The sequence below is a fragment of the Dysidea avara genome, chromosome 5 (genome assembly GCF_963678975.1).
Source record: "Dysidea avara chromosome 5, odDysAvar1.4, whole genome shotgun sequence".
Taxonomy (NCBI): Eukaryota; Metazoa; Porifera; class Demospongiae; order Dictyoceratida; family Dysideidae; genus Dysidea; species Dysidea avara.
In genome coordinates, this window is record NC_089276.1 from 30,628,848 (window position 1) to 30,641,634 (window position 12,787).

Consider the following 12,787-nt stretch of genomic DNA (forward strand, 5'->3'; position numbering starts at 1 on the left):
AAGGTCAGTCTGTGTGAAACTCTCCAGAAACAACAAAAGGAAGCACCTTGAGTTGGAAATAGACTGACCTTAAGATAAAGCAAACAAATACCCTTGTACATGCAGGCTATACCTTTTGGTGCCACCCTGTCATTTTGACAACTTAGATGAAATAAATAAATAAATAAGTGAAAACTACCTTTGCTGTCTAGATTTTGCAACAAGGACAGCCCTACACCAAAGTGTAACTAAATGTTGGATTGTGAGGTTCTAGTTACTTAGCTTTGCTCAAGCAATTGATATTAAATGTTCGAACTGCTGATCGCTAACCGGGGAGACTCCCTACACTGCGAAGAATAACATAATCCCTGCATGGGGTCACGTGCGTCTATAATGACTGCTCATTACAGTAGTCAGCAATGGCTGCCACCAGCAAAGACATTGTGTTGGTAGTTAGTTTAATACTATCACTAGTTAGTCTAGTTCTACTGTTTGGTGTGACTTGGCACTTCCAGTTATCGTTGGATCTACTACAACATCAAGTAGAGTATGACAGGGAATTGCTGGTGAAGTTGCAAGAGCGATTTAATGTAAGTAGCTATAGACTATGCCAGGCTATGGCTAGACACACTGACCATATACATATAGCTATAGCTACATATGATTGAATATATGCGTAAATATACTGAGTAACTACATGAACTGAGCTGTCATCCTGAGCCAGCCTGCAGTGTACATGTGCATGAGCTCACCATATATGCACGTGACAGCTTTCTAAGGTGTCTAGTAGTCCCATCAAGTTACTTTTAAACTTACACGATTGTATTATGACTGTATTTAATTGTCTATCACATAAATTTCATAGCTTAGACTCTTATAGCTACCACTCATTTAGTGTTTGCATCATAGCAACAAATATCAATCACCTTCACACTTTCCTATATAGATCAATGATAATGTTGTAAAGAGACAGTCAGACAACACACCACCTGGAGATGAGTGTCAGTGTAAAGATGGTATACAAGGTCCAACTGGTCTTCCTGGTCAAAAGGGAGATGAAGGGAAACAAGGACGTAAAGGTGATACTGGTCCTCCAGGAAGAAGAGGTGATATTGGAGAACAAGGAGCAATGGGTAAGCACTTGAAAGAAAGCATTAATCATCTAGGAGCCCACATGTCCACTACTGTCAACAAAATTCCTTATAAGGATATCCTAAGGCCCATAATACTAAGCCATAAATTGCATGTTACTGTAATATTAATATTATAGGTTGCATGTGTATCATTTTACAAAAATACCCTGTAATCATATATGTACGGTAATCCACCCTGAGGTCTATGAAGCATTTTTGTGTACTGCATTTTTACTACATGTGCATAAAAATAACTTGTTCAGTCATCAGCTAATTGAAGACTGGCTTACACTCTCAAGAAGTAGCCATAGTACACCATGAATATTTGAAGCCAGAACATGCTTGGTAGTTTTCTATATAAGGTAATCTTATAGATCTGATTTGTATATGTATTAAAATATTAAATTTGTGACATGTGATTACTGCATGAGTTATTTAATGCAATTATTGTAATATTGTAAACACAACCACATGTAAAAAGTTTGAAAAGCCTGCAGTGTAAATATGAGTGCTTGATCGCAGAGAATAATTCGTTTACAAACAGTAAAACTTGACCAAATTTACATGGTTAGTAGCAGTATGCATGAACTATATCAAATCTGAGTTCCAGAATAATTATAGTAAATGGTAGGTGCAATAAGTACAATAAATTTTGATACTGTGATAGCATTTGTAGTAATATGTGGTAGTAGTTGTATGTTATATTATGTGGTTGTTAATGTGTAGTTGTAGCTGTGTTCTATACCATATGCGTATTTTGTACCATACGCGTATGGTACATACCATATATGTATACGCGTACGGTACAACCATACGCATATGGTACGGAAAATCGTACCGTACGCGTATGGTACATACCATACGCGTACGGTACAAAATACGCATATGGTATAGAACAATACTACATCCGACGCTTCTTGAGGATCATTGTCAGATGTAGATTGCAGGGCCTGGAGCTCTTCAGTCTCATCACTCAATATCTCCAACGGGTATATTGTATTATTGTATTAATGCTTTACAGTGATCAGCACTGAAGGTCTGACAGCAACATGTGCTGCAGCCTTAGGATTACCTGACCTAATTTCAAGGAATTAGACTTAGTGACTTATAGCTGAAAAGGTGTAACAGAAAAGGGGCCAAAGTAAGGAAAAAAATCCCTCCAACCCCAGGAATCAAACTGCAGGTCACCCAATGTCTAGTCGGGGCCACACTCAGTCTCCTCCAGGAGGGATGGATTTTCTTCCTTAATCCTAAAGTATTTATTGTATTAATGCTTTACAGTGACCAGCACTGAAGGTCTGACAGCAACATGTGCTGCAGCCTTAGGATTACCTAACCTAATTTCAAGGACTTAGACTTAGTGACTTATAGCTGAAAAGGTGTAACAGAAATAGTTTGATAATCGGCCGAGTTGTCTTATAATTGCTCATCCTGATGTGGACAGCTCTAACATGTCCATCGTTCCCTTCGATAAGGTCTTCTACAACTGCTAGCCTCCAGTAAAGTCTAGATTTATCATCATGCACTATCACCACATCCCCCTTCTTAATAACTCTATCATTATGTCCTGATGTGCGGTGAAACTCCCTCAGTGATGTCAGATATTCACATTTCCACCTTTGCCAGAATTGTTGAAACAATCTTGTCTGTCGGTCAGCGGTTTGCCTAAGTGCTACATCACTGACTTGAAAGTCTGGGTCATCTAGATCAACCGGGCTGTCAAGTGGACACGGAACTGGTCAAATTCTTATGCCGTACAGCAGGTGTGACGGTTAGTGGCTCCGGATCAGTGAAGTCTGAAGAAACGTACGTGAGTGGCCTATCGTTCAACATGGCTTCTATCTCAGTAATCACAGTTTCCAGTTGCTTCAAGGTGATGAATGTTCTGCCAGGTGTTTTCTTCACTGCTAGCTTTGTCAAACCAATGATACGTTCCCAGAAGCCTCCGTACCATGGGGCACGTTTGGGAATAAAATGCCAGCTGATGTTCTGGGATTCTAGGGCTTCCTTCAGTGCATCAGAATTGAACATTCTTTGTAATTCCTCCGCCACGGCTAAATATGTGGAGGCATTGTCAGATATCATCTTCTGGGGTAGTGACTTCCGGCTACAAAATCTACGAAAGGCTAATAAGAATGTTTCCACAGTGAGGTCAATCACTACCTCCAGATGCACAGCTCGCGTAACTGCACATGAAAATAAACAAATATATACCTTAGTTTCCTCTCTCTCCTTCACATACAGTGCCCCGGTAAAGTCAATAGTGGCGTGTAGCATAAATGGTGAGCTAGCAGTACCGAAAGGGACAGAAGTGAAACGGAAAACTTGAAAAGTGCTGTCTGGGTTCTCTGGTTGGAGAGGCCACAAAAAATGAGTGAAGTCTCTGTCTATGTCATGTAGTCTCACATGAAGAAAGGCCTTCTCTACATCTGTGGACAATACATAGTTGTGAAGGCGGAAGCGTAAAAGAATAGTGCACAAATCATTTTAAAATGGAGGTCCAACCATCTAACAATCATTCAGACTAGCAGCACGAGGATTTTCACGACAGCTGCAGTCGTACACTATCCAATTGGAAGTGGTTGGGGAGTCCTTTTGACAGGATGATGAGACAGGTAATGAACATTTGTAGTCGAATAATCGAATTATCAGTGATTTGTTCAATGAACCTACGACGTTCTTGTTCTTGAATGATGTCATTGTACAACTTAAGCAAATTGGGAGTTAATCTGAGTTTGGTGAGAAGAGTCTTAGTTCTACACTGAAAGATGTTAAGGTTTGACGGCAGATAGGGTTTGTTCTCTTTCCAGGGAAATTTAGCTGTAAGACTCGATTAGATAATTTATTAAGACTGTAAAATCATACAGCAATCACAATATATAATACAGTTAAGTCTGACTAGTCGAGTCACTGTCCATGAGGTGTCTTGGCGCCAACAACTCTCTCTCCACGTTCCCCGGACTCCGTAATCTCTCGTTGAGTCTCGCATGATCTCACAACTTCCCCCTCCTTCTTGTGAATAGTCCCTGGGCTATTCATTATGTGAAATCTTGCTGGCTTCTTTACTAAACGTCCATGTCTGGTGACGGTAACATTGTCTGGAGCCCTCTCTTCAGATTGATCCTCTACGGATTGGTTATCAGTGGCTGCTTGCTTGTCTCGCCTATTAAAAACTCGGCGTCTCTTTCTCAGCTTGCCAGAGTGCCCTACCCATGGGGTAGCAGTTGCCATTGCTTGCTCACAACGGGATAGTCGCTGCCTGGACACATTCAATAGTTCTGCAGTGTTGTCATCTTTCAACTGGATCACTGCATTCGTTGAAGTTAGGGACTTCACCACAAATGGTCCCTTAAACAAACGATCTAACTTGAACCTAGGTTCTGTCTTCAGCATAACTAAATCCCCGACCTGCAACTCTACTTCTTTGCTTCTTCGGTCATAATATTTCTTCTGTTCTTTCTGTTTCTTACTAATATTCTGCTTGGCCACACTACGAGCTTGTTTCAACTCCATGGCTAGCTCTTTGCCATACTCTGTTTCCACAACAGGATACCTTGTAACTGGCACTTGAAACTCTAACTGACTTGGTAACTGGGGGTCCCTACCATACAGTAAATAAAATGGTGACATGCCTGATGATGCATGTGGTGTTGCCCTGTAAGCTAGCAACACTGGACCTAACAATTGATCCCAGTCATGGCCTCCCTTATTGACTACCTTTGACAGCATCTGCTTCAAGGTCCGATTGAAACGTTCTACGAGACCATCAGTTTGGGGATGGCCCCCTGATGTGGGTAGCTGCCTCACACCTAGAAGTTCAGCAGTCTCCTGTAGAACATCAGACAAGAACTCGGCCGCTCTGTCATGTATGATCTTATTGGGTACTCCATGTCTCCACACCAAGTCCTGTAAGCACTTAGCTACAGTCTCTGCCCGCCTGTTGGATAACGCATACACTTCGGGCCACTTACTTAAATAATCTTGAAACACAAGGGCATACCTGTTGCCACTCTTACTGACATCTAACTCAACAAAGTCCATTCCAATCATGTCAAATGGGCCTCCAACTGGTATACTCACAAGGGGTGGTTTCCCTCTGTTGCCCTGTCCTCTTACTGATGCACAAGTTACACAAGAGGAGCACTTCTTGTACACATCACTTCGTAGTCCACTCCAGTAATAATACTGCTTGATTCGTTGTACCATCTTCTTCGCAGCAAAATGTCCTGCGAATGGCAGATCATGATGTTCATCCAGTAACTTCTGTCTTAAATGAATTGGTACCACTACACATCTGTGATCACACACTTCAGGACCTTCGTAATAAAGAATACCATCTACCACATAGTATCCCTTCTTGGCTAAACCAACCACAACATTGGCATCACGAGGATTAGATGGTAGTGTCTTGTCAGTAAGGAAATCAATCAGTCTTGCCAGTTCTGGGTCCTTACACTGATCTGTCTGCACTTGTCGCAGAGTTGAATCTGGTTCTGACAACTGTAATACATCACTTCCTTCTACTGAAACACTGGTACCATCACTGTCACCCTGACTGGGAGCTCTCGACAAAGCATCTGCCACGACATTAGTAACTCCAGGCTTGTACTCAATCTTCACGTTAGGCAGGAACCTGGCTAGCCGTAAATACCAACGAGCAAGTAAGCCTTTTGTCTGGCTCTTCAAGTGAACTATAAATGCACTTACTAAAGGCTGGTGATCAGTATACACTGTGAATGGTTGCCCGAGCAGGTAGACTTCAAAGTGTTCCACAGCATAAACTAGAGCTGCCACTTCCAACTGTGTTGGTGCATACTTCTGCTCTGCATTATTGGTTTGCCTACTGGCATAAGCTATGGGGTGCCTTCGACCCTCATCATCAAGCTGTTCAAGCACTGCTCCAAAACCTAACAGGTTGGCATCTGTCCACACAAAGAATTGTCTTGACAAATCTGGTGGGCTCAAAACTGGTGCTGATACTAGCTTCTCCTTCAATTCTCTAAATGCCTTCTCACAATCTGGACTCCACTTAAACTGCACTATACCACCACTAACTGGGTCCTTACGTGTTAGTGCTGTTAATGGTCTGGCCACAGCTGCCAAGCTCTGTATGTGTCTCCTATAGAAATTCAACATACCCAAAAACCTTCTCACTGACTTACAGTCTGTTGGCTGGGGATATTCCACAATTGCCTTCACCTTCTCCTGGTTAGGGGTCACTCCCTCTGATGATATGGTGAATCCGAGGTACACAACCTCCTTCCTGGCAAACAGACACTTACTGGGCTTGAGACACAGTCCTGCATCCTTAAGTCTATCCAATACAAGTCCCACATCTCTCAAGTGGTCCTCAAAGGATGCCGACACTACCAGAATATCATCCAGGTAAACAAATACTGACTCCCATTCCTTGCCACTGAATAGTTTGTTCATTAATCTCTGGAATGTCGCTGGCGCATTTGTCAGGCCAAAAGGCATATGACGGTACTGGTAAAGTCCCAAATGGCAGGTGAAGGCTGTCTTTGGCTTTGACTGTTCCTCCATCTTCACCTGGTGATAACCTTTCATCAGGTCGAGAGTTGTGAAGTACTTGCCCTCCCTTCTACCAATAGCGTCCACCAGCTCATCCACTCTGGGCATGGGGTATCTATCAGCTACAGTATCCTTATTCACTTGTCTGTAATCAACACACACTCTTAATGTCCCATCTTTCTTACGCACCAGCACCAATCCTGATGCATAAGGACTAGTTGATGGCTCGATACATCCAGTTGTCTCTAACTTGATTAACTCATCTTCAAGTTCCTTCCTGAGAACATATGGCAGACGTCTTGGAGAAGTCTTCACTGGTTTTGCCTCACCAGTATCTATGACATGCTCCACCAGACCTGTCTCTCCAAGCTCTGTGTCTTCTAGAGCAAAACAACTATGCTTACACAACAATAATTGTTTAAACTTGCCACACTCCTCTTCAGAACAGGCACCACCAATTACTAACTGGCTCTCTAGCTCTGCTTTCCTCTTGCTGACCTCATCCTCAGTGAGTTCGTCAAGCCTTGCAACATCTACTGGTATTGGATCTGTGTTGCTCCACACTGGGTCATCTTGACTAACAAGTTCCACCTCTTCCACACTGCCCATTGTTGTGCCTTGTTCAATTGCTAATGGCTCACCACTCCAGTTTGTGATAGCTAGCACTCCTGATGTGCTGCTGTTCCACACCTCTTCAGTAAAATCACACTGTAAGTTAGCCACCGTCTCACTTGGTGTAACCATTCCAATTGTCTGAAGATCACATACAGGTGTACTCACCACATTCACTTGTACAACCTTAGTTTGGAATGGTCCAATACGCAGGTGCTTGTCTAGTACCACAGTCCTACTTGTGTCTGTACTAGGAGAAGTAGATACACACGCATTTGTGCTAGGAGTAACTGTTGCACACACATTTGTGCTAGATGCTACACTCACTTCTGTATTAGAGGATACCGGTGTACACACCACTGAGTTAGGGGTTACTGTTTCTGTGTTGTTAGTGTCCTGTGAAGTAGCAACTTCCTTCACAGCTGGTCTGACCATCTGACCGCTGGGATGAGTGATTAAAAACCCAAACTTCTCTAAACAATTAGTCCCAAGTACTAGTCCACAGTTCCACAACTCACCATTCCAAAGTGGTATATTGGAGTTCAAAACATAACATGGAACCTGTAGAGTCCTGTCTGTGCCTTCAACTGACACCTTGAGTTTCACTAGAGCCACAACGTCCAACTCTGTTCCATTAGCTCCTATTGGCTGTCTGTCTAGCTTCAGGTTCCTTGTCTGGTACTGTTCCTTTGTCCATCCTTGGGCCTCACGCACCTTAGGCAGTAATTCTCTGCGAACAATAGACACTTGGGCTCCATGGTCCAATAGTGCCCTTGTCTTAACACTATCCACAATTATATCTACCTTGTAAGTTGGACCTCTGGTAGGTACCTCAGCAACTTCAATTTCACTACCAGTACCAGCACTCACTGTTCTCATCCATGGGTCAACAGACTCCTTGCTAAGCTCTTCAGATTCTATCACATTGGCTCCTGCCTTCTGGGTCACTTCTGGACAATCTTTAGCCATGTGTCCCTTCAACTTACACTTATAACACTTGATGTGTTGCATACTAGCTTCACTCTGTAGAGTAGTCTTCACTGTACCACTCTTCCTATGGGTAGAATCCTTAGAGGTTGTGCCTTTGCCTTCATCAGGCTTCTTACCACTAGTAATGTCACTACTTCTCTTAGTAGATGTATAATGTCTACCACCAGGTGGCTTCTCAATTGTCTCCTGACTGCGACGCTTTCTCTCAGCTACTGCTGATTCGGCTCTAAGCAATTTCAATAACAGTTCCTGAACTGAGCCATCTGTAATCTCCTTGACCTCTTGCTGCAGCTCTATTGGCACCTTATTCCATAAGATGGACTCTAGAATACTATCACCAAGCTTCTCAGGAGCCATTCTCTGATACTCACGCATAGCATTCAATAGTCCTTGTGCAGATCCAAATTGATCATAACGGAGTTCATTACACCTCTGGTAAGCAGTTCGGGGGTCAACATGCACTCCATATTGCCCTTGGAACACTTTCACAATACTCTTCCAATCTGCTTTCTGCTCAGTAGTAAGGGTCCTCTGCCATGTAGCCTTGGCAGGGCCACTCACAAACCAGGAAAACCATCTAGCTCTCATGTCATCTGTCCATCCACAGTCGTTTGTGGCTTCTTCAAAGTCATCAAGCCACACCTCAAATGTGCCGTCCTCAGCTCGCTTGCCTGAAAACTTCTCAACACGACTGGACACTTCTCTGAAGCCTGGGGGGTGGGGACGTGCTGCACTACGTCTTTGTACCTGGGTCGACCTACGACTAGAGGTCGTACTTCCAGCAGACTCGGACGAAGATGACTCGGAACCATCGTGCTCTGACACTTCTGACTCTTTCTTGCCTGAGAGTTCCGTTGTCTTTCTATTAGGGGAGCCCTTCTGCAACTTCGATATTTCGTCGTGAAGTTTCTTCACTTCTGCTTTCAATGCATCACGCTCTTGCTTAAATTCAGCTATTGCCTGTTCACTAGCTTGCGCACGAGCCTCCGCTTGTTCTAATAGACGTGCGCTGGCCAGCCGCTCGTCTTGTGCGTGCGCTAATTCAAATTCACACTTCATAAATTGTTTAACAAGTGAACCTTTCTTACGACAGCGTGTGCATATAAAGGACAAACACTTTGTGCGACACCTCACCAGTGCATCATACAGCGTGCTATCCGGGCGTTCACATTCTCTGATGCAGTCCACGTGTTCCCAGTCTTCGCACAACTCGCACTGAAATGCCTTATCTGAGTTGCCAACATCTTCCTTGCAAACCACACAGGGATAATCCATAACTATCCGAACTCTACTTCACTTTGGGTCGATGTGTGAAAATCGGCAATATCTCGGTGGGGTCCTCCAAGTTGTAAGACTCAATTAGATAATTTATTAAGACTGTAAAATCATACAGCAATCACAATATATAATACAGTTAAGTCTGACTAGTCGAGTCACTGTCCATGAGGTGTCTTGGCGCCAACAACTCTCTCCACGTTCCCCGGACTCCGTAATCTCTCGTTGAGTCTCGCGTGATCTCACAAGCACTGTATGTTCCATTGGACAGCTGGCGAATGCTAGATGCCTGGTATGTCTGGAGAAATGTTGAATTGGGTTCCTGAGGTTGCATTCCAATGGCTTCTACTGACCACAATTGTTCTAGGTTTGGTTCTTGATTCTGATCTGCAAGGATGGTTAGCTGTAGTAGTGATGTCAACAGTTGGGTAGTACAGTGTGGCATTGGGCCAGAAAGTAGGTAGCCCAGTTTAGACTGTTGAGCTGTGGGACCGTCTCCACGAATAATTCGGTCCTGTACAAATGACCAATAGTAGTCAGTACCAATGAGGATGGTGATGGTGAACTCCTTGGTGTTGGAAGTAGGGTTAGCAAGTTTCAAGCCTTTTAAATGTGGCAGAGAATCCAGAGGTAGATGACAAGAGTTATGAATTGGTGTAGCAATTGTTGGAACAATCAAAACTGATATTGGAATAAGTTCACCCACTAAAGTTTCTACCTGTATAGTGGAAACACCAAGAGTTTGTACTGATTGGGTTTCTGCTCCAAAGGACGACAAAGCTATTTGTGTAGTAGTGGTAGGTTTGACATGTAGTTCAGTAGCCAGCTGTGCAGACATAAATGAGCGCTGGGCTCCTTCATCAAAAAGAAAAGAATATTGGCAGTCCTTCTTATACTACCATTGAGAACTGGAGCTACGGCAGTCTTCAGCTAGCACATTGGGGATGTGTTTGGAGTGTTGCGTGAGGCTGGAACAATGAAGGACCCCACAGTCGTAACAGGTAGGGATGTGGCAGGTTGCAAGGATGTAAACTGTTGAGTGGGCTGTGTACCTTGTGGAGTGCTCACTGATGTACTACTCTGACCTTGATTTCCATTGCACAGGCTTGTGTGGTGTTTCCGTTTGCAGTGGCGGCATCGAAACTTTGAGGTACACTGAGACACCTTGTGTTTAGCCAAACAGTTAAAGCATAGATGGTTTTGCTTCACAATATCTAGGCGTCGCTGCTGGTCAGTTATGACAATACATTGGTGGGAGGTATGAGGCCTTTTACAAAAGATGCATGATGGCTGCCCCTTATCTTGTTTCTTGTCACGATTAACCTTTGAACCGACTATAAATGCAGCTGTGGATTGCGATGAAACCAAAGATAACTGGTTGGTTCCACATTCTAGTATACGTATCTCTTTCAGTATGGCTGACATCAATTGAGACAGTGACCATTCTGGAGTGGTCTTAGATCTAGCTATGTTGATTTTGAGTTCTTTTGGTAGCTTTTCACGGATGACAGTTACTAACAGATCTCCATATGTGTCTTCTGATTTCCCTAGGGAAGATAAGCCACGAGTGTGGCTTTCGACAGCATCATGAAAGCTACGAAGACTGCGAATGGAGTTACTTGGCTTTGGTACGTAGTTCAAGCAGAGCCTGCATGTGTGCATAAATTAACTGATCTGTTTGGCCAAAGCGGTCTTGTAAAATAGTTACAGCATGGAGATAATTACGGTCACTAAGTGGAAATCCTTCAATAGCTTTGGCTGCTTCTCCATGCAGTTGGGCTTTCAGATAGTTGAATTTCTGCACACCACTATGCCCTGCGAGAAGTCTGTAGGCGGGTCAATTGCTCCATCGCGATCGCCGGTTGTCCACTGAAACAAGATTAACGGCAAACAACTATATAAGTAACGTGAATGTTTGCCTCTCTGGGTACCGTTAGTAGAATCTACAGGATGCCACGGTACCACAGCGTTTACGTCTGGGGTTACAAAGTTTCACTCCAACGGACAACTAAAATCCTGGTCACAGCACCAGAAATGTTGGTAGGAGGGCGAAACGATTCGTTCTCGGTAGCAATAGACCCTGATTCACCAACCATGCACAGATACAACTACTAACATTCCAATTAAAGCCCTCAAAACATGTGATCATACGTCATACAACATTACATAATACAATACTAATAATAATGTGCCTAGTTAATTCTCGACAAGTGGATTCATTCACGTAAATTAACAATACAAGAAAACATTAAAACATAGGCTACGCTCTTTACAATACAGTTACATATAAAATACAAGTAGACTAAGGCCCCTATTCGGTGATTATTAGTTTCTCATCCAGCCTTTCTAATTATTATGATGCGGGCGGGAGGGTATTACCATTATGCCATTATTTTATAATATTAACACACTGATGCACAGACCTTGTCCAAATTGTCTTTCTTTCTTACTACAAACATTTCCTTCACCAGCTGATTCTACTTTTCGTGATCGCCAACTGTTTTTCGACACTCAACTGAAAACCTGCTTTAATGAAGTCGATAGAGCACGATGCAACTGGCACTGCAGCAATTTGTTAAGGAAAACAACAGTTCTCCTGGCGATATATAGCGCAGTGTAGCATTCATCAACAAAAAATTATAACAGTTTGGTATCACGTGTTCTTCTGAGCATGCGCAGAGTAAATAATGGCTTACCATGCGGTAGCTTAAGAAGGATGCGGGCGGTGGATGAGAAACTAATAATCACCAAATAGGGGCCTAAACAATCTTGTCTTGTGCAGCTGGCATGACGAACTTCCTTTGTGTTGGTGTTAGGCAATTGAATACGTGCGTAATCTTTTTTGCCTTCACCTGGCGTAGCTACTAGGCTCTGGCTGCTTCCTTTATCTGGTTTATCTGGCTTGCATACTCCTACAGTATTGTGTAACTATCTCCTGCAAGTTGTGTATGCATAATTATAGTGTGTCACCCATCACTGTGCCATTGCTACGCCACTGATGAACCCTATGTAGCTCTAGTTGATGTTGATATACTGTGCTATATATTGGCTAATAATTTTTATCTGGTGATGTTACCTATAATGTATTGCTGCATACAATACTGCAATAATGTATAGTTCTCTCCTGTATGTTTTGTATACATATACTGTGTACACATCACTGTGCCATTACCACACCAATGATGTACTGGCACTTAGCTACTGGTGGCCTTTAGTTACGATGCCACTATAGTGTTATATCTGTCACTACTGTGACATATTGAGTT

At 43.1% G+C, this 12,787-nt stretch overlaps 2 protein-coding genes across 2 annotated transcripts in view; one reads left to right on the forward strand and one right to left on the reverse strand.

The window, feature by feature from the left end:
* Window positions 1-328: 328 nt before the first annotated feature.
* Window positions 329-12,787, forward strand: part of LOC136255179 (collagen alpha-1(XXIII) chain-like) — a 176,133-nt gene continuing 163,674 nt past the window's right edge. Inside the window, exons 1-2 of the mRNA XM_066047900.1 lie at window positions 329-569; window positions 926-1,112. Coding sequence (XP_065903972.1) covers window positions 399-569; window positions 926-1,112 — 358 coding nt within the window. The 5' untranslated portion in view covers window positions 329-398. The remainder of the gene's footprint in view (window positions 570-925; window positions 1,113-12,787) is intronic.
* On the reverse strand, window positions 8,173-9,730 carry LOC136256144 (uncharacterized). The gene is made up of 2 exons (XM_066049083.1): window positions 8,363-9,730; window positions 8,173-8,310 (listed from the first exon to the last, which is right to left on the reverse strand). The coding sequence occupies exons 1-2, from the start codon at window positions 9,519-9,521 to the stop codon at window positions 8,294-8,296; spliced, it is 1,176 nt and encodes a 391-aa protein (XP_065905155.1). The 5' UTR covers window positions 9,522-9,730; the 3' UTR covers window positions 8,173-8,293.

Bases quoted from the DNA above. Each gene is read 5' to 3' on its own strand.
- LOC136256144 (XM_066049083.1), bottom strand. From the start codon at position 9,521: ATGGATTATCCCTGTGTGGTTTGCAAGGAAGATGTTGGCAACTCAGAT.